We start from the raw sequence: 26,656 nt of genomic DNA, 5'->3' as shown, positions 1-26,656 counted from the left end.
AAGTGAACTGTGCGACACCAGACTCAAAAGGATGGAACTATCTCAATACAACACATGATGATGATTTATTGTTACAGATACATGAGTAAATGAAGAGTTACCACTGGCTTGACGTGACAGATTCCCATTTGGGACTGGAACTGTTTCCTCCAGTGAATTCCTGAGCGTTTACTTGATGCTTCTCACCCATAGAACATAGAACAGTACAGCACAGAACAGGCCCTTCGGCCCACGATGTTGTGCCGAGCTTTGTCCGAAACCCAGATCAAGCTATTTCCTCCCTATCATCCCGAAGTACTCCATGTGCCTATCCAATAGCTTCTTAGATGTTCCTAAAGTTTCTGACTCCACTATCCCTGCAGGCAGTCCATTCCACACCCCAACCACTCTCCGAGTAAAAAACTTACCTCGGACATCCTTCCTATATCTCCCACCATGAACCCTATAGTTATGCCCCCTAGTTACCGCTCCATTTACCCGAGGAAATAGTCTTTGAACGTTCACTCTATCTATCCCCCTCATCATCTTATAAACCTCTATCAAGTCTCCTCTCAACCTCCTCCGCTCCAAAGAGAAAAGCCCAAGTTCCCTCAACCTTTCCTCATAAGACCTACCCTCCAAACCAGGCAGCATCCTGGTAAATCTCCTTTGCACTCTTTCCAGTGTCTCCACATCCTTCTTGTAGTGAGGTGACCAGAACTGCACACAATATTCCAAATGTGGTCTCACCAAGGTCCTGTACAGTTGCAGCATAACCCCACGGCTCTTAAACTCCAACCCCCTGTTAATGAACGCCAACACACTATAGGCCTTCTTCACGGCTCTATCCACTTGAGTGGCAACCTTCAGAGATCTATGGATATGAACCCCAAGATCTCTCTGTTCCTCCACATTCTTCAGAACCCTACCTTTGACCCTGTAATCCACATTTAAATTTGTCCTACCAAAATGAATCACCTCGCATTTGTCAGGGTTAAACTCCATTTGCCAATTTTCAGCCCAGCTCTGCATCCTATCTATATCTCTTTGCAGCCTACAACAGCCCTCCACCTCATCCACTACTCCACCAATCTTGGTGTCATCAGCAAATTTACTGATCCACCCTTCAGCCCCCTCCTCTAAGTCATTTATAAAAATTACAAATAGCAGAGGACCAAGCACTGATCCCTGTGGCACTCCGCTGGTAACCGGTTTCCAGTCCGAAAATTTTCCATCCACCACCACCCTCCTATTTTTCCTCAAGACACCCAAAAACCAAAGTTAAAGTTTATTTATTAGTCACAAGTAAGGCTTACATTAATACTGCAATGAAGTTACTGTGAAATTCCCCTCGTCGCCTTTTCAGGTCAATGCACCTAACCAGCACGTCTTCCAGAACGTGGGAGGAAACTGGAGCACCCGGAGGAAACCCACGCAGACACGGGGAGAATGTGCAATCTCCACACAGACAGTGACCCAAGCCGGGAATCGAACCCAGGTCGCTGGCACTGTGAGGCAGCAGTGCTAACCACTGTGCCAGCCACCACACTCTCAATTCACTGTTTCTTCAATGGCAGAACAAATGAGCAGCCTTCCACTGGCACCTCTGCTGAACTGATCATTTTACTGAGCCTCATAACAGATTATTCAGTGAACCACAGTCTCACTCGCCCTGCAGTTTTTCTTCTCAGAGAGCTTACAATCCCTGACACACACACTGAACATTTCCCATGTCTGCCACGAGGCAACAGTGACGCTTTTCTACTTGTGTTTTTTCCCCTCAGAATCATTGAAATTCCAACCCCTTTAAATCTTCTCTTTTACTTCAGGGTTTGCAAGACCTTATTAAAATCATATTTATAAATAAACAAACCCAAAAGACCCAAAACCTTCTAACCACCAGTCTATCCAGAGTCCCAAGCATCAAGGTTCATAAACAAAATCTAAATGAAATTGAAATAATTTTTACCTATCTTAACACACAAATATATAGATATTCGACTTAAAAAATAAGTTCAACAGCGACACATTCCAGTTCAAATCTACGCGTCAGGTGTATGTGCGATTGTCCAGCTCAGTAACAAATTTCCCTTGTGCACAATTCGATATAAAGGCCATGCATTCTTAAGGAAATGATAACCTGCATGCTATAAAATGGGGCCGAATGAGAATGGTCAAAACATAATCGCTGGATTTTGCAATCAGCAGCAAAATAATGGAGATTGCCACTGACATTGTGAGCTGAAGTAAGCTGCTCACAAAGATTTCGCAATGTGTGTGGCATGGATTTTCCCATTCCCTAAATCAGCTTGAAGCTAACATTAAGTCAAGAGAATCCCTTGGCCTCCAGCAAGTGTCATTTAAGCAGCCAATCAAATGGACACCTCACAAACTGCAAACAGGGGCAATAAACCAATAAACCATAAACCTACTCTATAATTTTTAGATTTTCCAGAAAGCACAATAAATGATTGGGACATGCATATGGAATTAAGGTAGAGCTAAAATATGGAACAAAAAGGAGAAATTCAACATTCAACAAATATAAAATTAATCACTCAAAGCCAGTGAGGCTGCTTAGTACTAATTAAGAATGTAATCCACCATTAAAAACCAAGTTAGACCCCAATAAGCTGTAACCTGTTCAAGGATTTTTACAGCAAGACTAAGAGTGCAAGAAGGGAAGTTCTCCTTGGTTCAATGGTTTCTAATTTATTAGATCCTGTAGGGGTTTCCATAGCACATCCTTCAGAGAAGCTTAGAATCACTGACAGCAACTTTGGGATTTCTGCATTGAACAGCAAACCCCTGAAACTGATGGCAACTTCAGAGGAGTAATGATGGCGAATGCCGATTGTCGTGCTGTCATTCCCACAACAAACTTGACCCACATTGCATATTTCATATGACGTTCAATTGCTTAATGCTTTGTACAAGTCACAATTCTTTAATCAACGACGAAACACAACTCATCTTCGGCATAAAATATAGTTTTTTTAATCTTTTAATTCAACGAAGCATACACTAACATTTTCCTTGTGTTACATCCACAAAATGAGCAAATAATCTCAAAATTGTCCTTGTTGTAGTATTTCTTTTGAATTGTCTGAAACAATTTCTACTAGCTGCCCAGTTACATTTTTTGACAAGTGCGGCAAACACCGCCAACCAGTGAGCGATATCCGAATTTTGACTGCAGAAGCTGCTGTTGCTATATGGCAGCCAGTTCAGTCAATGTCTCGAAATGGACATCATTACAATTTGGAGACTTGTTGAAGTCATCTATCTGCAGTTGTTGCTCAAATGGGATGAATAAATAAGAATTCCTGTTACATCTTCTCACTGTATCCTCATATTCCTGGAATGGGGTAAGGAAAATCCAGATCAGGGCAGGACTGTAGCATTAGGCACATTTATGTTGCGGGGTGTTATTTATAATGATCCATCAAAGCATGTACTGTCGCACAGCTTTGATTCATATCAGTGAGGAACTTTACAGGGTAGATAATTTCCCCTTCTGGCAAGTCTAGGAACTATGATGGAAGGGACTGTCATTTAGGACTAATACGAGGAGAACTTTCTTCAGAGTGTTATGAATATTTGAAACTCTTTGTCCCCAAGGGCGGAGAATGCTCAGTTGCAGAGAATGGTCAAGGTTGAGATTGATAGATTTTTGAGCACTGAGACAGGGATGGCCAATAGCTTCCCAGTTCCCAGATGCTGAATGACAGACAGTGGAAGAGATGGTGACCAGAAACCTATTGCAACTTTCCTGCATGATGTCACTTGCCACAATGAAGCTCAGGAACTGCCAGCAGAGATGGGCCAGTAGCTCGAGAAATCTGAGAAATCCAGTCAGTATTAGAAGGTCCATTAAAGGCCCGTTTGGAGAGAAGGACTCAAAAGCAGGAACTTCTCCCTTACCTTGGCTCCCATGAAAGTATCCAGTTTAGGAAGCAGCAAAATCCTTGGTCTAAACTTCAATTCTTCCTACTTCAGGGCAAATCTGCCCCCCTCAAGCGACAATAGGGCAAGTTAAGTGCTCACGGGCCCAGCAATATGACCGTTGGCTCTGATACATAGACTTAAAATACTGCCACACACAATCGAGGTGCATTACTCTTGGTGGCAATGAAGAGTTACTCTTCCTTCCTCTCATTGCATGCTGGAGATCTGATGTTCTGGGTTTCAATAACCACACGGTTAGCAGCTGACCACCATTTCCTTGTTCCCGAATGTATTATTCCTCGTCTCGGAGTTTAACATTAGACCCCAATTGCCATAACCTTCTTATAATTCCCCATATTTTACACTTGAATAGCAAGCTGATCAGAGACCTTGGATTACTTCTTACTCTCTTTCCTTTCTGTAGGCTACCTTTGATTGCAGCACCTCCCAGGTAATATTTGGAAAATGTGAGAATAATTACACGAATGTAGCTCCCCTTTGGGCAAAGTGAATTGTCGTGTGGGTCGGGCAAATGAACACATGCACTGGAATTCGACCGCCCCACTCGCCATGGAATCAGAGCGGGCAAGGGGCAGACAATGGAAATATTCGTTGACCTCGGGCGGGATTTTCCAGTCTCACTCAAGCGAGGCCATAAAATCCCGGTGGTGCTAAATATTTGAACTATTGGTTGTGAACATGGTCCTTTATTATGGATCTGGAATTTAGAGTGAGTTATTTACGATTCTCTTTCTTGCTTTCCACCTCTTGGAATTGCCCTGTCAGCGAAACCATTGTTGCATTCTCTACTTTCAATTGGATTGAACAGTTATGGCTGGGAACTGTGTAGTTTGGTACCCAAAGAGACATCAAAGACTGCAGGACATGTTTCAGTGTGTAAACCAACAACTGTGCATTCATGGCTCTTCATCCTTGCTGCAGGCTACATTCGATAGTACTGCTTCCTGTATAATACCTGGTTGACACTCCCCTCTTGTGCAGCTAGATACGTACACAGAATTTTTCTGGCAAATTCTAAAAAGTATGCCATTGTGCACAGCAAATGCATGCTGATTTATGCCCCAAATCCAAATACCAAGCAGACAGCACTTCCTCATTGCTCCAGATGGTAACCAAGCTGTGATGATATCATGCTGATTAACCTTTGGATAGAGATAGAACATATGCATAAATATATAATCCTTTTTGTTAAAAAATAGATTCAAGGATATTACTTCTCGTCACGTTTCAATAACCTAATTGACATACATAAATGGACACTGCTCACAAGAACAAACAAGATGTTTAGCAAAATGCAGAGGCAGAAATAGGGACAATATTGCAAACCTTCTCATCTATTAATAGGTTTTCCAATTAATCCAAGATTTTTTGCTACATAATTCCAAAAAAAGTGTAATGCAATATGCAAAGAAAATGATTAAATATATTTACCCGAAATGTTGGCAAAGGCGGCCAAATTTGGATATCAACCAGAATGTTGTGAACCAGCAAGGAGGAAAAAAAAAAATCTGCTTTTGTGCATAACTCTTGAACAAGAAATAGCATAACATCTGATGTTATAATGCTAACACAGGAGGATACTGGAGTTGGAAACAGGAACTATTCAAGATTACACTTATATAATTGGGGCGGGGGTAGGATGCTCTCAACAGGCTGAGGACTCAGATTGTTCTCCTAATTTACATACCAAAATATGAATTAGTAGCAGGAATAAACCACTCAGCTCCTTCAGCCTGTTCCACCAGTCAATATCATGGCTTAACTAATTCCAACGTCAATCTCACATTCCTGCCTACCCACATTAACCTTTCACTTCCTTGTTAATCAAGAATCTATTGAGCTTTGCCTTAAAAATGTTCAAAGATTCTGCTTCCTTCGCCTCGAGGGACAGAGTTGCAAACCCTCATGACCCTCAGAGAAAAAATTCTCTTTTTCCTGTCTTAAATGAGCAACCTCTTATTATTAAACAGTGACCCTAGTTCTCCATAGTGATGATGAGTTATGCTCTGTATTGATCGGCTAGGATCAATATGATTAAACAACATTCTAAACAGTTGTTTATATTTCACTGACGTTGCACTTTTAGTGGAGAGTTTTGATACGCATTTGAGCTGAAACAGAAACTTGCTGCCTGCTGCTATTTGGAAGAAAATAGAGGCCTCAGAATGACAAGAATTTACCACAACATTTTTGTCAAGCCTGCTACTCAGCAATATGACCACACAGCACAGCACATTTAAACTGCTTCAGAGACTTCAGTAACAATCAAAATACATCAAAGTGCTAAGTTTGTAGTTTCTCTGGGGAGATGGATCTGGTGTTCTATTTCAAAGCAGCACTGGTGCTGTTAGCCAGTGAGCAGAGTGTCTTTGTGCCGAAATATCGGGATGCCAGGAAAGGAAGTCTTCAGCTTCAGAGAATAACATGATGCAGCCAGGCTCAGAAGTAGAGTAGTCTCTCCAGCACTTGGACTGATTCCAAGTGAAGCACATCATCCTACTTAGGATAGTAAACATCATCTGTATCTAATTTTCATACAACGTTTTGCTGTTTCAAGTATCATTTTCTGTTCATATTACAATATGGGTATGTGTGGGGCCTATTTGCAAGGACCAGAGACATCTATAGTACAGACATGTGTTAGATTCACACACCATTTTTTTCTGAGCCTGGTATGTAATTTAATGATGAAAGACACAACATGCATCGCAAGTTATTTTCAAAGACCATTGCCATTCCATCTTTACATTTCATAAAATGTTTAATTATAATGCAAACATTTTGTTGCCATGAGGAACCTTTCATTTAGCATTTGATATAATACAGGATAAAATCATAATACAAGAAATAATACAGGATGATAAAATCATAAAGGATCAATTTATTTTAATATTTAATACATTTAATGCATTTAAACAAAACAGTGGCTATCCTAAGATTTAGATTAGAAATATTAATACTTACAATTATTTTTTCGCAGTCATGGGCCCGGCACAATTCTGTATGAGTGGAGTACTGGACATACACCACCCAACTGCCAACAAATACTGCAAGCCATGAAAAGAAGAGATACTTGACACGTACACATGGTAAGCGAGCCTGTGAGCACAAAAATAGTATTTTTCCCCAATTATTAACTTCAGAACAAAGTACACACTCACGCTATTGAAAAATGGTTCATTTTTAAAAATTACAAACCATCTTCTATTACTGGAATCCAGTGGTTCAAGGTTCAATCCCTCATGCTACATTAAATCAACCAACTACATACAAGGACATGAGAAATAGGAGAAGGAGTAAACTATATGGCCTGTCAAACCTGCTCTGCCATTTAATATGATCATGGCTGATCTTGGGTTTCAATTCTACTTTCCTGCCACTTCATTGATTCCCCGAGGGGCCAAAAATCTGTCTATCTCAGCCTTAAATATATTCAATGGTGGTCACAAAATCCACAAGGCTCTGGGGTAGAGAATTCCAAAATTTCACAACCTTTAGATGAGGAGGAATTTCTTCATTCAACATCCTAAATCATCGTTTTTTAAGTTTAAGTTTATTTGTTAGTGTCACAAGTAGACTTACATTAACATTGCAATGAAGTTACTGTGAAAATCCCCTAGTCACCACACTTCAGCACCTGTTTGGGTACACTGAGGGAGAATTTAGCATGGCCAATGCATCGTAGAATAGAAATCATAGAAACCCTACAGTGCAGAAGGAGGCCATTCGGCCCATCGAGTCTGCACCGACCACAATCCCACCCAGGCCCTACCCCCACATATTTACCCGCTAATCCCTCTCACCTACGCATCTCAGGACTCAAAGGGGCAATTTTTAGCACGGCCAATCAACCTAACCCGCACATCTTTGGACTGTGGGAGGAAACCGGAGCACCCGGAGGAAACCCACGCAGACACGAGGAGAATGTGCAAACTCCACACAGACAGTGACCCAAGCCGGGAATCGAACCCAGGACCCTGGAGCTGTGAAGCAGCAGTGCTAACCACTGTGCTGCCCAATCAAACCTAAATCATTGGCCCCTTATCCTGAAACTGCATCTCCTAGTTCTTGATTCCCCAGTTAGAACAAACAACCTCTCATTACCTATCCTGTCAAGACCCTTCAGAGAATATAGACCCAATTTACTGAGCCTCTCATTATAGTACAACTCTCTCATCCAGGGACCAATCTCATGAACCTTCGCCATTGAACTGCCTCCAACACCAGTTATATCCTTCTTTAAATATGGAAAGTAATATTGCAGACATAATTCCAGATGTAATCTCACCAAAGCTCCGTACAATTGTAGCAAGACATTTTTATTCTTGAACTACATCTCCTTACAATAAAAGAGCAACATGCCATTAGCCTTTTTAATTGCTTGCTGTACCTGCGTGCTAACTTTGTGCGCACCTCGTACAAGTGCACCAAGTCTTTCTGAACATCAATACTTGCAAGTTTCACAAAATATTCTACTTTGCTATTCTCAAAACTAAAAAGTGAATAACCTCAAACGTCTACATTATGCTGCATCTGCCAACTTGTTGCTCACGCACTTGATCCATTGATATCGCTTAGCAACCTATATCATCCTCATCGCTTGCATTTCCATCTAGTTTTGTATTGTCTATAACCTAGATACATTACTCTGTCTTTGTCCAAATTATTAACATGGATTGTAAATAGTAGAAGCCTCAGTATTGATCCTTGTGGCATCCAATGGTTAGTTTGTAGTCTGCTTCTCTATCCATGTTAATATATCAATCCCAACTCCATGAGCCATTGTGTGGCACTTTATCAAGTACCTTTTGGCATACATCTACTGGCATTTAAAATCCTGATGGAATAGGCCAGAGGCGATAGAAAAAAAAACTGTGTCTATTTCCCAGGGAGGAAGAGTCAATTACTAGGAGGTGCAGGTTTAAGGTGCAAGGGGCAAGGTTTAAAGGAGATGTACGAGGCAGAGTTTTTTTTAACAGAGGGCGGTGGGTACCTAGAACTCGTTTCTGGGGGAGGTAGTGGAAGCGGAAACGGTAGTGACTTTTAAGGGGGGGGTCTTGACAAATCCATGAATAGGATGGGAATAGAGGGATATGGTCCCCGGAAGGATAGGGGGTTTTAGTCAAGTCGCGCAGCATGGTCGGTGCAGGTTTGGAGGGCCAAAGGGTCTGTTCCTGTGCTGTAATTTTCTTCGTTCTTTGTTTGTTCTTATTTGTTAAGCATTCTAGAACAAGGAAATATAGTTAAAACATTAAAAGTAAGAGCAGGAGGAAGGTTTTTACACGGAGGATTATGAAATTGTGGCAGGCACTTCTCCCTTATGGTTGATGTAGATGTAGAGCAACAGAATCAAACATATCCAGGGAATCACAAACCAGTCAGCTTAACATTAGTGGTAGGAAAAAGGAGAACAACATCTACAAGCAAAAAATATTAGAATTGAAAAGTAGGGTCTTATGCTCAAGCTGTATGGAACTTTTGTTAGGCCAAACAGGCCACTATGCAATTCTGGACACCATACTATAAAGAGGATAGACAGAGACACTGGAGGGTATAGAGGAGATTTAGAAGGATGATACCAGGAATGTGTGGGTGTACATAATCAGGACAGTTTTCTCTTGAAAAAAAAGGCTCAGTCGACCTAACAGGGGTCTTTAAAATTATCAATAGTTGAGAGAATGTTTCTTCTTGTGCGGAAGAGCAGAACAGGAGTTCATTTATACTAGATGGTAAGAAATCCAGTCGGAAATTCAGAACATACGTCTTTACCCAAAGAGTGGTGAGAAATATAGAAATCACTACCCACAGGGATTGGCTGAAGCGAATAATATATATGCATTTAATTCCTAGTCGAGTGAAGCATATAAAAATGAACAGAGGGTTAGGATAATAGATTTTAATGAGGAAAGATGGGAGGAGGGCAGAGTCAAGCATCATATTGACATCGACTGGCTGGGCCAAATGTCCTGTTTCTGGGCCATGTATCCTATGTATAAATCCTCTGACTAAAAGACAGCGGTAAAGTGATACGAAAACACAACAGGCAAACAAAATTAGGACTGCTGTTCATGTGGAATACAAATACCAACAGACTCCTTGAGCAGAATGTTATTAATTTTTTGTTGTGATTCTGTAAAATCTCCTTACCAAGTTTCTGAGTTCATACAAGTGTCAGCAGTGGTGTTCATTTCGGCTGCTGTTAAGTGTCAGGAGATGGGATAAGACCATAAGACCATAAGACATAGGAGCCATCGAGCCATCGGCCCATCGAGTCCACTCCACCATTCAATCATGGTTGATTTCAACTCCATTTACCCGCTCTCTCCCCATAGCCCTTTATTCCTCGAGAAATCAAGAATTTATCAATTTCTGTCTTGAAGACGCTCAACGTCTCGGCCTCCACAGCCCTCTGTGGCAATGAATTCCACAGACCCACCACTCTCTGGCTGAAGAAATTTCTCCTCATCTCTGTTCTAAAGTGACTCCCTTTTATTCTAAGGCTGTGCCCCCGCGTCCTAGTCTCCCCTGTTAATGGAAACAACTTCCCTACGTCCATCCTATCTAAGCCGTTCATTATCTTGTAAGTTTCTATCAGATCTCCCCTCAACCTCCTAAACTCCAATGAATATAATCCCACGATCCTCAGACGTTCATCGTATGTCAGGCCTACCATTCCTGGGATCATCCGTGTGAATCTCCGCTGGACCCGCTCCAGTGCCAGTATGTCCTTCCTGAGGTGTGGGGCCCAAAATTGCTCACAGTACTCCAAATGGGGCCTAACCAGTGCTTCATAAAGCCTCAGAAGTACATCCCTGCTTTTGTATTCCAAGCCTCTTGAGATAAATGACAACATTACATTTGCTTTCTTAATTACGGACTCAACCTGCAAGTTTACCTTTAGAGAATCCTGGACTAGGACTCCCAAGTCCCTTTGCACTTTAGCATTATGAATTTTGTCACCGTTTAGAAAATAGTCCATGCCTCTATTCTTTTTTCCAAAGTGTACGACCTCGCACTTGCCCACGTTGAATTTCATCAGCCACTTCTTGGACCACTCTCCTAAACTGTCTAAATCTTTCTGCAGCCTCCCCACCTCCTCAATACTACCTGCCCCTCCACCTATCTTTGTATCATCGGCAAACTTGGCCAGAATGCTCCCAGTCCCGTCATCTAGAAAAGAGATACTTTTTTTTCTAGATGTTGTTTCATCAGCAAAGAACCTGTACATGACTATATGTCTGGATTAACTCCATCCTACCAGGGATATACTCATTGAAACTCATCATCTCCTGAAATGATAACTTGGAATGATCATGACAGATCGCTAAACAGACAATGAAAGTTTCTGGAGCTACAACTTCCAGGCTGCAGAGTCTTCTTAGGAAGGGATTACACGAGCATAACATAGTTCATAATAACCAACTGCAATGAGCAAGAGAAGAATTCATACTCTTTCTTAATACAGCAGCATAAACTTGTCGGTCAGTGATGTTTCATGCACTGGGTTTGGGTTCAACACAGATTTTGCATCAAACATGCAGGTCCTGTGTAAAGGCAACATTCAGAAATTGTGCTAGATCATACAGTAGATCTTATGTCAATCTTTTATATTGGGGCAGTCTGAATTACTTCATATATGAAAAATGAGAGTCCATGAATGTGACATATTTGTGCTGTGAGAGATAGTATTTTTGCTCTTTGCTGCATTCTCAGTTGCATGTATACACATATATATATATATAGTGTGAAGAGCAGATGCAAACCTTGGTGATGGTGAGTAAAGTCCAGCCACCTGCAAGACAAGACGTCCTGACTCTCGTTTCACAAGAAGTGTCTGAAAACAATCATGCACTCTCATATACCTTATATGCCAAGCACATCTTTAACAAGCATAGAATCTTTATCTACTGAAAACTGAAGACGACAGGTCCATAGTACTCTGGAAAAGTGTTGATCAATAGCCATCTGGCCAAGCCTATTAATGGAAGCATGTCACTGGAACTGTGATTCGTCCCATTCAGCTCTAGATAATGCTGCAAAGTCAATGCCTTCATTGTTAGAGTAGCCTCAGCTATTAGTGCGAAGCTTACTTGTGCGTTGTCCTGGTAAGTTGGCCAATTTTTGGTGCTTAAATGCCAGGAGAAAGATTAATGTTAGGATTAAGGATAAATGTGTTTGCTAAATGGGATGTCCATATTTCTTGAAATAGCTCGTACTATGATTTCATCCATGACACGGAATAGAATTTTTTGTAAACAGAATGTGGAGGCTAAAAGGTTGACGAGTTCGAACGCACCCATATACAGTAAAGAAATCAATTGCTTCTCTTTTGAGGAGCATAAATCATTGGGAACTGAGCTATTTTAAATGACAGTCAGGGCATAGAACTTAAACTCTTTACTCTTCTCCTGACAATTCATTGCCCCCTATTAAATAAATGTCAGAACCACATATTAGAGGAAATACTTCCAAAGCATTTCTGTAAAACGTAGATGTGAAAACAGTCAGTTATAGTGTGAAGAGGAAATGTGAGGTTTTTAGGAAAAGCAGCTTATAGGCCCAGTAATTGCACAATTATATTATTGGCAAGAATGTGTCCCACTCATTAAAATAAGCATTCATGTCACCATAACCAAACATACAGTGATGTACTCCACTGGTGTATATATGCTGGGGTATGTGCGTGCGTGTAATGTGTAGACTCAGACATTTACAGCACAAGAGGCCATTCAGCCCATTGTGCTCATGCCAGTCAACAAAGATCCGAATACACTAATCCCATTTTCTAGCATTGGCCCCGGAGGTTATGGCAATGCAAGTGAATATCTGAATACTTAAATGTTACAAGAGATTCTGACTCAACCACTTTCAGGCAGTGAGTTCCAGACTCCCAGCCTCCGGGTGAAAAGGTTTTTCCTCAACTCCCCTCTTACCTTAAATTTCTGTCCCCTGGTTACTGACCTCTCTAAATAATGGATATCGTGCCTTCCTATCCACCATATCGATCAATCTTATACACCTCGCTAGTGTCTCCTCTAAACCTCTGCTGCTCCAAGGAAAACAGCCCCAGCCTATCCAATCTTTCCTCACAGCACAGACTCTCCAGCAGCCCAGGCAGAATCCTGGTAAATCTCCTCTGCCCCCTTTCCACCCTGGGTTGTTACCAGGCATGAAGGCACCGTGACCCCTTGTTTGGGGGGGAAGGTGTGAACTCTATGTGCCTCCAGCGCCTACAGGCATGGCCGTTAGGTACACACCCAGAGATCAGTGTGACAGTACCTGATTGGACTCTTATCGATCAGGGTGATCAAGTCCTGATCGATTGATTGGCAATGGCCAAAAAGGGGCGTGAAACTCAACAGGTTTCAAGGGTGCTGCGCAACCAGGAATCTCTCTCTCTCTGACCCCACGAACGAGCTACAACAACGGTGAACATCACCAGCGAAGACCAGCACGAGGAGAGCCACCACACCAGAGAAGGAAGGAAGGAAGACCAGAGCCAGAGCGCCAAACCAGACCAAAGGACCAGACTCCACAGAGGACGACCGAGACCAACGCACAGATAAAGGCCAATATCTGCTTGGGTACTTGCCAGTCATGCAAAGTCAAGTCAAGGTCTTGTATTGGACTTGAATTCTAGTATTTTCCTGTAAGATAACTTATTGTTGGTTGGGTGGGTGATTATTGATTGTGTGGGTTTAAATAAATATTGGTTGTGCTAACAAGACGTCTACTCGTGGTTATTTGTCCACCGTATAATGGTTAAAACAGACTGTGCAGCAGATAAGAGTCAACACTTCCTATAATGGTGACCAGGACTGCACATAGTACTCCAGTTGTGGCCTAACCAGTGTCTTATATCTTTTCAGCATGAATCTCCACTCTTGTACTCTATGCCTTGGCTAATATTCCAAATGCCTTAACCACCTTATCTCCATGCTCTGACACCTTCAGGGATCTCTGGATATGCACTCCAAGGTCCTTCTGATCCTCAAAACTTTCTAGGGTCCTACCATTCATAGTGTAATCTTTTGCCGTGCTGGCCCTTCCCAGGGTTAAATTCTACTTGCCACTGCTCTGCCCACCTGACGAGTCCATTGATATCCTCCTGCAGTCTTGTAGCTATTCCAATTAGCTCCCCATACCTAGCATGGCTGACCAGGAATTTCTCCCACTCTCACTCTCAGCCACTGGCATGTTTGGAAGAATTTACAGGTCGATACACTCAACCTGTTTGACCACGTTATGAAGGCACCTTCCTTGGCCATCAAATCTTTGGGTGGGACTCGAACCAAGAGCTTCCAAAGGCAGGGACACCATCCACTGCATCACAAGACCTCCTATCTACAACTATCCTCCTCACTATTTACCACCCTACCAACTTTCATGTCATTTGTGAACTTCTTAATCATTTAAGTCCAAATTATTTATGTATACCCCAGCATCCAGCTCTGCAGAATTCCACTGGAAACAGACTTCCAGTCAGAGAAACATTTCTGTGCCATCACCCTCTGCTTCCTGCCTGTTAGCCAATTTTGGATCCAATGTGCAACTTTGCCTTGGACCCCAGGGATCCCTACTTTATTGATCAGTGTGCCATGAGGGACCTTACCAAAAGCATTGCTAAAGATAATACAGACCACATCAAAAACATTATTCTCATCAACACTCTTGGTTATCTCTTCAAAAGAATTGAATTAATTTGTCAAATCCATCCAGAAATGTGTGTTTGGGGGAAATAAGAGAGAGGTGTGTTTATGGGGTGGGTGACAGTAGGCAGGGGTGTGTGCGTGTGCATGTGTTGCAGTTCAGCTGATCTGGAAAAGCACCAATGAGGATAAATGAAGCAATGCAGGCGCAGTTAAACAGTCTGTTCTAGTGAAACTAGATGGAGTGCCAGACTTTAAAAAAATAAACAGAGAGGAAATATGATCAAAGGAAAAAGAATGAAATGGACTAGACGTTGTGATGAAAACTGTTCTAGAAGAATCAAGGGACAGCAAAAAACCTAAAGTCTAGAAAGAAAAAAAAATCAAGCTCTGTGGTCCCAACAAAAATTGGAATTACAATCATATAGTATGCTTGTGAATACACAAAGCATTCAAAACCAGGACTGGAGAGTTAACACTTTAATGGAGGGATGTAATATTGCTTAGCTTTGGGCAGGTCTGGGTAAATCAGACAGTAACTTATCCACGTAAGTGCTTAACCTCTGTGGAAGAGCTGCAGAAAAAGTGTACACCTTTAGAAACCAACAAATTTAATGCAGTTATGACATCCAATCTAAATATGGTTTTCAAAGCACTTAAGCCAAATACCTTAATGTGGGTTAAAAAGCATGGAAGCACTCTGGAAATAAATCCTGCACCTGGAACTCAGATAATCAAAATGTGCTCTTTATATTTGGAAATCACTTTAGAACTAACTTTATGTATTTATATGTACTCAAGTAATGCCCAGTTGTAAGTAGTATGAATGATTAATTCATTATTTTAGTAGGGCAGTTGCAATTCCAATATTGGGATATTCGCGTGCAATAAATTAAATGTGCACGTAGTGATTGCCAATGTACCATTTACAATTTTTCAAATTAGGTTATTTCCAAATCAAAGCTTGCATGCAGTGAAGTAGCCCTATGTAAGTAGGCTATATTTGAAAACAAGAATCTTGCTGTGTCAGAACATACCATATTTGTTGGCCTGTTCAGTATATTTATGTATTCCACATGTGCTGTAACACTGAGCAGTCTTGGAATTTCACCAGTGATTGATGCTCGTACGTTTTTGCCTGATTTCAGGCCTTGGAGGAGTGTGCACTTGCTGAAGAAAGCAGCAAAAATATTTTGTTTCTAAAATAATCTAAAACGAGGTTCAGTATAAGAACTTCAATTCTTTACAAAGGCAACTCCAACCTTTGACTGGTGATATTCTTCAATTTGACTCTCTCTCTACGCAAGTGAAAATAGCTTCAAAGCGTAATGAAATTCTTCCTGATTCTGCCTTTATTTTATTTAATTTGCTCCCCCTCCAATATTCCCTCGAGGTGCTGTTATCTTGGTTGAATGCCCAAACTACGCAACAGCTTATTTTATGAGTTCTGGTACACTTGAAGTGTGTATATGTGCAAGGAGAGTGTGAATGTTTCTGGAATAAAATGTTTTCAAATATAGCCTACTTACATAGGGCTACTTCACTGCATGCACAGAAGGAGAGAGAGACAAAAATAAGAATCGAAAGCACATCAGTCAGAACTTCAGCACATCCAAAACCACTTTACAAGCAAAAGGCAGTTCATATTGTGTCGTCACTGTTGTAATATAAAGAAACACAGCAGACAATCCTAGGAAAAACTCGAGAAAAATGAGCAGGAATGTTGGTTTAGGGATATCAGCATTTTCACCAGTTAAACTCTGCCCTTCAAAGAATAGAGCCATGAGATCTTGTGTGTTCATTTGAGAGGGTAGATAGGACCTCGGCTCAACGTCTCATCCAAAAAATTGCATCGCCAGCAGTGCGACATTCCTTTAAAACTGCAGTGAAATGTGAGCCTGAAGTCTCTCAGCAAGGATTGAACTCACAACCTTCTGACTTAAGAGGCTGAGTGTGCTACCAATGAATCATGGCTGACAGCGCCATATCAGTTGCGCATTGCACAGTCCCAAGAACAATTGCAGGTCTAGTAGCCTTTATCCAAAGCCCTCTGTGCCGATTGAATTTCACAAACTTACGTTATAATAGTCTAAGCTTGCTATAAAGTAAAAAAGAATGGCTAGCAAAGTAAGATGTCTCACTGAACAATAAATACGGAGTACCTATAATAAATTTCTTTTTGACATGTTCACCACAAAAATCGCAAAGTAAATTGAAGAGGAGATTTGATAAAGGATTCAAAAATCATCAGTTAGTTGAAACATGTTTCTACGAGTGTAAGGATGGCGAACAGCTTTAAGATAACTGGCAAAAGAAACAATGGGAACACAAGGAAAATTGCTTTCAAGCAGAGAGTGATTGGGATCTGGAATGCCTGAGAGTGCGGAGGAGGAAAGATCAATCAAGGCATACAATTGCTCTTGCAGAGGGACAGCACAGACACACTGGAACGAATTGCCTCCTTCAATACTTTAACCATTCTATTATTACTGTTATTACTGCCATTGGCTGCGCAGCATTTGGGAAAACCCACATGGACACTTTATCCTTAATTAAACATTGCACACAAATGTCAGATGGATGAGTCATGCTCTTATGAAGCTGCAGAACATTTTTGGGGTTCAAGTACTAAACTATCCAAGTGAAACTGAAGCAAAACATCTGTTACAGCATTTGGAGCAAAGTTCCTGTGATCTAGTGATTTCTATTTTTAAAACCACATTGACTGACCAGTTTTGACATGGTTTCAATTGGGGACAAAGTCATTCATCTGTTGTGAAAAGTAAAACAGTATCCCTCCAACATAGAATCTCTACAGTGCCAAAAGAGACCATTTGGCCCATCGAGTCTGCACCAACTCTCTGAAAGAACATCCCACCCAAGCACTCCCCTCCATAACACTGAGCAGTTACCATGGCAGTCCAAAAATGTGCCGGTTAGGTTGACTGGCCATGCGAAAATTGCCCCTTAGTGTCCTGAGATGTGTAGGTTAGAGGGATTAGCGGGTAAATATGTAGGGATATGGGGGTAGGGCCTGGGTGGGATTGTGGTCGGTGCAGACTCGATGGGCCGAAAGGCCTCCTTCTGCACTGTAGGGTTTCTATGATTCTATCCAACCTAATCTTTGGGCATTAAAGGGGCAATTTAGCATGGCCAACCCACCTAACTTGCATACCAATGGACTGAAGCTTGGAATGTGAGAAGGACATCAAACCTATTTCTATTATCGATCATGTATAATCTAGCTAATCTTGAGCACTAAATCACAGGTTTGATCTCCTGAAGGAAGAAAACAGCAGCAGCCAGGGCAGTGGCACCACAACTGGCTCTGTTGTTCAGCAGGGAGGGTCAAGGCAGAGCAATAGTTATCGGGGACCCCATAATCAGGGGCGCACAGGCCTTTCTGTGGCCAGGAAAGAGACTTCAGGATGGTAAGTTGCCTCCCTAGTGCCAGGGCCAAGGATGTCTCTGAACGGGGATGGGACATTCTGAAAGGGGAGGGCGAATAGCCAGAGGTCGTGGTACACATTGGTACAAACGACATAGGCAGGAAGAATGACATGGTCCTGCAAGGGGAGTTCGGTAGTAAGTTTTTTAAAAAAGGAGGGTTGTAATCTCAGAATTACTTCCTGTGCCACGTGCCAGTGAAACTTGGAATAGGAAGATGGTGCAGCTAAACATGTGGCTAAAGAGCTGGTGTAGGGGGAGGGGTTCAGATATCTTGATCATTGGGATCGCTTCCGGGACAGGTGGGATCTGTACAAGAAGAACGGGTTACACCTAAACTGGAGGGGCACCAATATCCTGGCAGGTAGATTTGCTAGAGTCATTTGGGAGGGGCACCAATATCCTGGCAGGTAGATTTGCTAGAGTCATTTGGGAGGGTTTAAACTAGTATGGCAGGGGGGTGGGAACCAGAGCCGTAGGTCAGCAGGAGAAATAAGAGAGAGAGCTACAGACTAAGGCCAGGAAGAGGAAGTGCAGACAGGGAGTAGTTGTTGAACACAGCAGGACTGATGGTTTGAAGGGCATTTGTTTCAACGAAAGGAGCATAACAGGTAGAACAGATGAACTTAGAGCTTAGATTAGTACTTGGAACAAGATTTTGTTGCTATTACAGAGACTTGGTTAAACAAAGAACAATGCAGCACAGGAACAGGCCCTTCGGCCCTCCAAGCCTGCGCCGCTCATGTACCCAACTAGACCATTCGTTTGTATCCCTCTATTCCCAGTCTGTTCATGTGGCTATCTAGATAAGTCTTAAACGATCCCAGCGTGTCCGCCTCAATCACCTTGCTTGGCAGTGCATTCCAGGCCCCACCACCCTCTGTGTAAAATACGTCCCCGACACCTGTGTTGAACCTTGCCCCCCCTCACCTTGAACCTGTGACCCCTTGTGTTCGTCACCTCCGACCTGGGAAAAAGCTTCCCACTGTTCACCCTATCTATGCCCTTCATAATTTTATACACCTCTATTAGGTTGCCCCTCATCCTCCGTCTTTCCAGGGAGAACATCCCCAGTTTACCCAATCTCTCCTCATAGCTAAGACCCTCCATACCAAGCAACATCCTGGTAAACTTTTTCTGTACTCTCTCCAAAGCCTCCACGTCCTTCTGGTAGTGTGGCGACCAGAACTGGACGCAGTATTCCAAATGTGGCCTAACCAACGTTCTATACAGCCGCAACATCATATGCCAACTTTTATATTCTATGCCCCGTCCAATAAAGGCAAGCATGCCATATGCCTTCCTGACCACCCTCTCCACCTGTGCTGCCACCTTTAAGGATCTGTGGACTTGTACACCCAGGTCCCTCTGTGCCTCTATACTCCTGATGGTTCTGCCATTTATTGTATAGCTCCCCCTTACATTAGATCTACCGAAATGCATCATTTCGCATTTATCTGGATTAAATTCCATCTGCCATTTCTCCACCCAATGTTCCAGCCTATCTATATCCTGCTGTATTCTCTGACAATGTTCATCACTATCCGCAACTCCAGCAATCTTTGTGTCGTCCGCAAACTTACTGATCACACCAGCTACATCTTCCTCCAAATCATTTATATATATCACAAACAGCAGAGGTCCCAGTACAGAGCCCTGCGGAACTCCACTAGTCACAGACCTCCAACCAGAAAAAGACCCCTCCACTGCTACCCTCTGTCTTCTTTGGCTAAGCCAGTACTCCACCCATCTAGCTAGCTCACCTTTTATCCCGTGAGATTTAACCTTTTGCACCAGCCTGCCATGAGGGACCTTGTCAAACGCTTTACTAAAATCCATACAGACGACATCCACGGCCCTTCCGTCGTCAATCGTTTTTGTCACCTCCTCAAAAAACTCAACCAAATTTGTGAGGCATGACCTCCCTCGTACAGAACCATGCTGTCTATCGCTAATGAGATTATTCAGTTCTAAATGCGCATATATCCTATCTTTAAGAATCCTCTCCAACAATTTCCCTACCACGGATGTCAAGCTCACCGGCCTATAATTACCTGGGTTATCCTTGCTACCCTTCTTAAATAACGGGACCAGATTTGCTATCGTCCAATCCTCTGGGACCTCACTTGTGTCCAGTGAAGAGACAAAGATTTCTGTTAGAGACCCAGCAATTTCATCTCTTGAAACTGAAGTCACCTTCTTGAACTGCTGCATTCATGTGGTGTCAGTACACCCACAATGCTGTAAGGAAGGGAGTTCCAGGCTTTTGACCCAGTGGAGGAATGGCAATATAGTTCCAGGTCAGGATGGTTTGTCGCATGGGGAACTTGCAGCTGGTGAGGTTTACAGTTATCTGCTGCCCTTGTCCTTTTTAGGTAGTAGAGGTCCAGAGCTTGGAAGGTGCTAAAGGAGCTTTGGCAGGTTGCTGCAGTGCATCTTGTAGATGGTACACACTTGCCACAGTTTGGAGGAAGTGAATTTTTTTATGGTGGTGGATGAAATGCCTTCAAAATTCTTGTGTTGTTGGAGCTGCACTCAACCAGGGGAGTGGAGAGTATTCCATCGGATTCCTGACTTGCAGATAGTGGACAGGCTTTGTGGAATCTTGCAACCACAGTATTTTGTCTAGTCCAGTTCAATGTCTGGTCAATGGTAACCTCCAGGATGTTGATGATGGGTAATTCAGCAGCGGCAACTCTGTTGAATGTCGTGGAAATATTGGATTCCATCTTTTAGGAGATGGTCATTGCCCAGCACTTGTATGGCGTCAATGTTACTTGCCACTTATCAACTGAAGTCTCAATGATGTCCAGATCTTGCTGCATTTGGACACAGACTGTCTCAGTATCCTAGGAGCCTCAAATGGAACTGAATATTGCACACTGAACATCTCCACTTCTGACATTATGGAGGGAAGGTCACTGATAGAACTGAAGATACTCCTACAGTGATATCTTGGGGCTTCTGACAACCACAAACATATTTTATGCGAGGTATGATACCAACCAGTGGAGACAGTCACCAAGTTTTTCCATAGACTTCAATTTTGCTCAGAATCTTTGCTGCCAAATGCAGTTAAACATTGCTTTCATGTCAAGGCAGTCATATTCACCTCATCTTCAGAGTTCTGCTCTTTTGTCCATGGCTAGACAAACATTGTAATGAGCCAGATGGCCTTGACAGAACCCAGACTGAGTATTGGTGAGCAGTTACTGCTTGCATGTTATCGTAGTTTTCTTGTTGCTTCAGTTCATGTAGTTTTTGTTCAATAAGACAGAGTACATGGTGACTCTTAAATGGATCAAGTGTGTGCAATTAGAATGGCTATAAGTTACCTTAATTTTACAAGTAAAAACTGAATTCTGCACCAGGCTGTGTCAAAATGTATGCAAGTAGAACATCCTCATTCAAGCATTTTTCAACACAAAAGGAAAAACAAATAAATTTCAGTTCCCAGAATTAGATTTCAATTCTTTAAACATTTCTCTCAATTATTCATTTTCCCAGAAATATATCTGTGGTGACTTGAGACCACAAGTAAGGAAGTCGAATGTGTTGTTTCAAAGAAGGAGCTTCTGTATATAAATAAAGAAGTTTAATGATAGCAGTAAGTCATAACAATAATAACTATGAAAACAGGAGCACTGGTAACAGATCTTGCTTGCAGACTGAAAAAACCTGCCAAAGCCTGCACATGCTCAGAACCCTCAACAGATGCCAATAAAACAAGTACATAGGAGAAAAGGCTTATTAAAAACACTTGGTATTCAAAATGCACTCTTCCCCCCCCCATATTTCAATCCCCCCTCAGGACAGAAACAACAAAAGTAATGTCTTAACTGTACGAAAGTCTGTCAGGAGTTTTGCAGTGGTGTTGCAACCTACACAATATCATTGGTGAATTTTCTAACGGTAGGTCTGGAATCATAGCTGATGGGGTAGATTGAGAATCTCTACATGAACGTTCCTCTTCCACTTCCCAGCAGAATCAACTGGCAAACCTGGAAACACAGAACCACTTCCTGGTGGACGCCCACAGCAGCATTACTGTCTGCCATGTTGCCTGTAAAAGGTTGCTGACTGGAGTCATAACGAATATGACTTTGCTGGTTGCAAATAACTCTTCCATGTTGCAGTTTCATGACCAAAGATACTGGACCACTTTGGTTGTCACCAGAGGCAGTTACCGGGAATAATTTTAAACCAAAGTTTCTAATGTAAACCTGATCATGAACTCGCTCTCTTTGGCATGGTAGTAGTGTCTCTCCTTTTGCTTCTCTTGTCTCTTGCTTGCTTTTGCTCTGAGATCTGGATGAAGCAGATTCTACGTAACAGCTGGAGAGAGCTTGGTTGTGGATTGTGGTGTGATACAATACTGGAACAAAAATCTTGAGAGCTCTGTATTCAAGGTATTACCTGTCATTGTCTTCAAGCCCTCCTTCAGAGTTTAAACAGCTCGCTCCGCCAAACCATTCAAAGCCGGATGAAACGGTAGTATGCAGATGGCGTATACCATTCTTTTGCATGAATTCTTGAAATATCTCACGGGCGGCACGGTAGCACAGTGGGTAGCACTGCTGCTTCACAGTGCGAGGGACCCAGGTTCCATTCCTGGCTTGGGTCACTGTCTGTGAGGAGTTTGCATGTTCTCCCCGTGTCTGCCTGGGTTTCCTCCGGGTGCTCTCGTTTCCTCCCACATGCTGAAAGACATGCTGGTTAGGTGCACTGACCCGAACAGGCACGCCAGACTGTGGCAACTAGGGGAATTTCACAGTAACTTCATTAGTGTTAATGTCCAGTAAGAAGTCTCACAACACCAGATTGAAGTTCAACAGGTTATTTTGTAGACGAGCTTTCGGAGCGCTGCCCCTTCATCAGATGAGTGCAGGATTTGGTTCACAAACAGGGCATATATGGACACAAACTCAATTACAAGATAATGGTTAGAATGCGAGTCTTAACAGGTAATCAAGTCTTTGCATGTACAGACAATGCGAATGGAGAAAGAGTTAAGTACAGGTTGAAGAGGTGTGAATTGTCTCAAGCCAGGACAGTTAGTAAGATTTTGCAAAGCCCAGGCAAGTTGCGGAGGTTACAGATAGCGGGACACGAACCCAGGATCCCGGTCGAGGCCGTCCTCATGTGTGGAACTTGGCTATCAGTTCCTGCTCGGCAATTCTGTTGTCGTGTGTCTTGAAGGCCACCTTGGAGAGTGCTTACCCAAAGATCAGGGGCTGAATGCCCTTGACTGCTAAAGTATCCCCCGTCAGGAAGGGCACACTCCTGCCTGCTGACTGTTGAGTGGTGTCGATTCATCAATTGTCGTAGTGTCTGCCTGGTCTCCCCAATGTACCATGCCTCGGGATATCCTTTCCTGCAGTGTATCAAATAGACAACAACATTGGCTGAGTTGCAAGAGTATGTACTATGTACCTGGTGGATGGTGTTCTGACGCGAGATGATGGCATCTGTGTCGATGATCTTGCAGAGTCTGCACGTCTGGCAGAGGTTGCTGTGGCAGGGTTGTATGATGTCGTGATCACTCTTCTCCTGAAGGCTGGGTAGATTGCAGCGTACAATGGTCTGTTTGAGGTTGTGCGGTTGTTTGAAGACAAGTAGTGGGGGTGTGGGAATGGCCTTGGCGAGATGCTCGTCTTCATCGATGACATGTTGAAGGCTCCGGAGAAGATGTCATAGCTTCTCCACTCCGGGAATATACTGGACAACCAAGGGTACCCTGTCCGCCATGTCCTGCATCTGTCTTCTGAGGAGGTCGGTGCAGTGTTAATGTAAGCCTTACTTGTGACTAAATAAGCTAATTTTACTTTAATGTTGTTATCCAAAATAAGCGAAGATGATAAACCATGAGTTGCAAAATTTGTTGCAAAGCTTCTCAATTGTCACAGGAGCTATAATATTACTCATATGTGCACCCATTTTGAATGAATCGACGACAACCAAAAACATATAGTTCATGAAAGCTCCCACAAAGTCTAGATGCAGTCTGGACACGACCTATCAGGCCATGCCCAAGGATGAAATAGTGCTGGTGACACCACTTTCTGTTTTATCTGACATGCCAAACTGGATATCACCTTGTTCTCCAAGCCCAAATTCATAATTAGGCCACCAAACATACAACCTGGCTAGATTTTACATTCTAAAAGCACATGGATGAGCCACATGAATTTCATCCATGAATTGTAAACGACCTGGGGGCAGAATAACACTTGACCCCACCCCCCCCCACAGTATTTTTGGAGATGTTATGACTTTCATCAAAACTTTAATTGTTCTTTGATTATTAATGGCACAGCCATGAAACATCACAATTCTACAGTCTACCATCTCCATTCACCTTCATAAGTGACTTGAACTGCACCTGCTGTCATCTCCTCTACTCTTCCTCTCCCATTTCGTATTTAGGCACCATTAATCCACACCCTCCTTTTCTAAGATATGGAGATGCCGGCGTTGGATTGGGGTGGGCACAGTAAGAGGTCTCACAACACCTGATGAAGGAGCAACGCTCCGAAAGCTCGTGATTCCAAATAAACCCGTTGGACTTTAACCTGGTGTTGAGAGACTTCTTACTGTGCCCTCCTTTTTCTAAAATAGCTTGGAGGGTTTCACTATAAAAGGACAATGCAAATTATTGATGATATCATAACTTCCTTTTCTCCGAAGACTCAAGATAAACTCCTCTCCATAAGTGCAATATCAACATTTAAAAAGTGAAGGAAGCAAGTGCAGGATTGTGCCAAACAAGTTTGTACTAAAGCAAATTAAAACAAGATTTCAAACTCCCAGACACTAAAATCAATGAGTACTGTTTCAAGAAATGTGATTTTGGATCTCGAGAGAGAAAGAAAAGTAAAGTTGTATTCATGTATACATATCAAAAGTTATTTCACCACAATTTTTTTATTCATCTTTTAAACAGGATGTGGGCATCGCTGGCCCAGCCAACATTTATTGCCCATCCCCAGTTATCCTTCAGAAGGTGGTGGCGAACCACTGCAGTCCCGGAGGTGTAGGTATACCCAGTGCTGTTCGGGCAGGAATGTCAGTATTTGACCCAGCGATGGTGAAGGACCAGTGATATATTTCCAAGTCAGGATGGTGATTGACTTGGAGGGGAACTTCTAGGTGATGGTGTTCCCAGGTATCCGCTTTTATTCTTCTTGATGGTAGTGGATTTGGAAGATGCCTTGATGGATTTCATGCAGTGCATCTTGTAGATGGTAGACACTGCTGCCAGTGTTCATTGATGGTGGAGGGATTGAATGTTTGTGGAAGGGGCAGCAATCAAGCAAGCTGCTTTTACCTGGATAGTGCCAAGCTCTGAGTGTTGTTGGAGCTGCACTCATGCAGGCTCGTGGAGAGTAATCCACTACACAGAGTGAATCAAATTGGTTGAAGACTGACATCTGCGTTGCTGGGGACCTCCGAAAGAAACAGAGATGGATCATCCATTCAGCACTCCTGGCTGGAGATTATTACGAATGTTTTAACCTTATTGTTTGCACTGATGTGCTGGGTTCCTCCATCATTGAGGATAAAGTTTATTTGTTAATGTCACAAGTAGGCTTACGTTAACACCGCATTGAAGTTACTGTTCTGGTACATGGAGGGAGAAGATAACATGGCCAGTCCACCTATCAAGTCTTTTAGACTAATGGGAAACCGGAGCACCCAGAGGAAACCCACTCAAGATTTCAGGGAGGGGGAGGCAATGGCCTAGTGGTATTATCGCTAGACTATTAATCCAGAAACTCAGCTAATGTTCTGGGGACCCGGGTTTGAATCCCGCCACGGCAGATGATGGAATTTGAATTCAATAAAAAAAAAATCTGGAATTAAGAATCTAATGATGACCATGAAACCAGTGTCGATTGTCGGAAAAACCCATCTGGTTCACTAATGTCCTTTAGGGAAGGAAATCTGCTGTCCATACCTGGTCTGGCTTACATGTGACTCCAGAGCCACAGCAATATGGTTGACTCTCTGCTGGCCAGCAGAGACGCCCGTGTCCCACGAATGAATTAAATAAAATACGGTAAGAACATACAGACTCCGCACAGACAGTGACCCAAGTGGTAATCGAACCCAGGTCCCTGGTGCTATGAGGCAGCAGTGCTAGCCACTGTGCCACCCCATGCTGGATGGGGATATTTGTGGAGTCACCTTCTCCAGTGGGTAGCTTAATTGTCATGGCTGGATGTGGCAGAATTACAGAACCTAGCTCTGATCCGTTGTTTGTGTAATCGCTTAGCTCTGTCCATTAATTGCTGCTTATACTGTTTGGCACTCAATTAGCCTGTGTTGTAGCTTCACCATGTTAATACCTTATTTTTAGGTGTGCCTCACATTGCTTCTGGCATGCCCTCTTGCACTTTTCATTCAACCAGGGTTGATCCCCTGCTTTGTGGTAATGGTGGCGCTTCTGGACAAATACATGAATTTGTATACACTGGAGAACCCAGAGAAAACCCACGCAGACACAAGGAGAACATACAGACTCCGCACAGACAGTGACCCGGCATGAGGTTGCCAATTGTGGTCAAGTACAGTTCAGCTGCTGCTGATGGCCTACAACACCTCATGGATGT

The 26,656-nt window shown here is 42.7% G+C and overlaps 1 protein-coding gene across 1 annotated transcript in view; it reads right to left on the bottom strand.

The window, feature by feature from the left end:
- Window positions 1-26,656, bottom strand: part of LOC144497503 (divergent protein kinase domain 1A-like) — a 69,275-nt gene that overhangs the window by 22,904 nt on the left and 19,715 nt on the right. The window contains exon 2 of the mRNA XM_078218869.1: window positions 6,913-7,047. Within this exon, the coding sequence (XP_078074995.1) occupies window positions 6,913-7,047 (135 nt within the window). The remainder of the gene's footprint in view (window positions 1-6,912; window positions 7,048-26,656) is intronic.

This window comes from Mustelus asterias, chromosome 8 (genome assembly GCF_964213995.1).
Source record: "Mustelus asterias chromosome 8, sMusAst1.hap1.1, whole genome shotgun sequence".
In the NCBI taxonomy this organism is placed as follows: Eukaryota; Metazoa; Chordata; class Chondrichthyes; order Carcharhiniformes; family Triakidae; genus Mustelus; species Mustelus asterias.
This window is presented reverse-complemented; position numbering and strand designations above follow the sequence as displayed.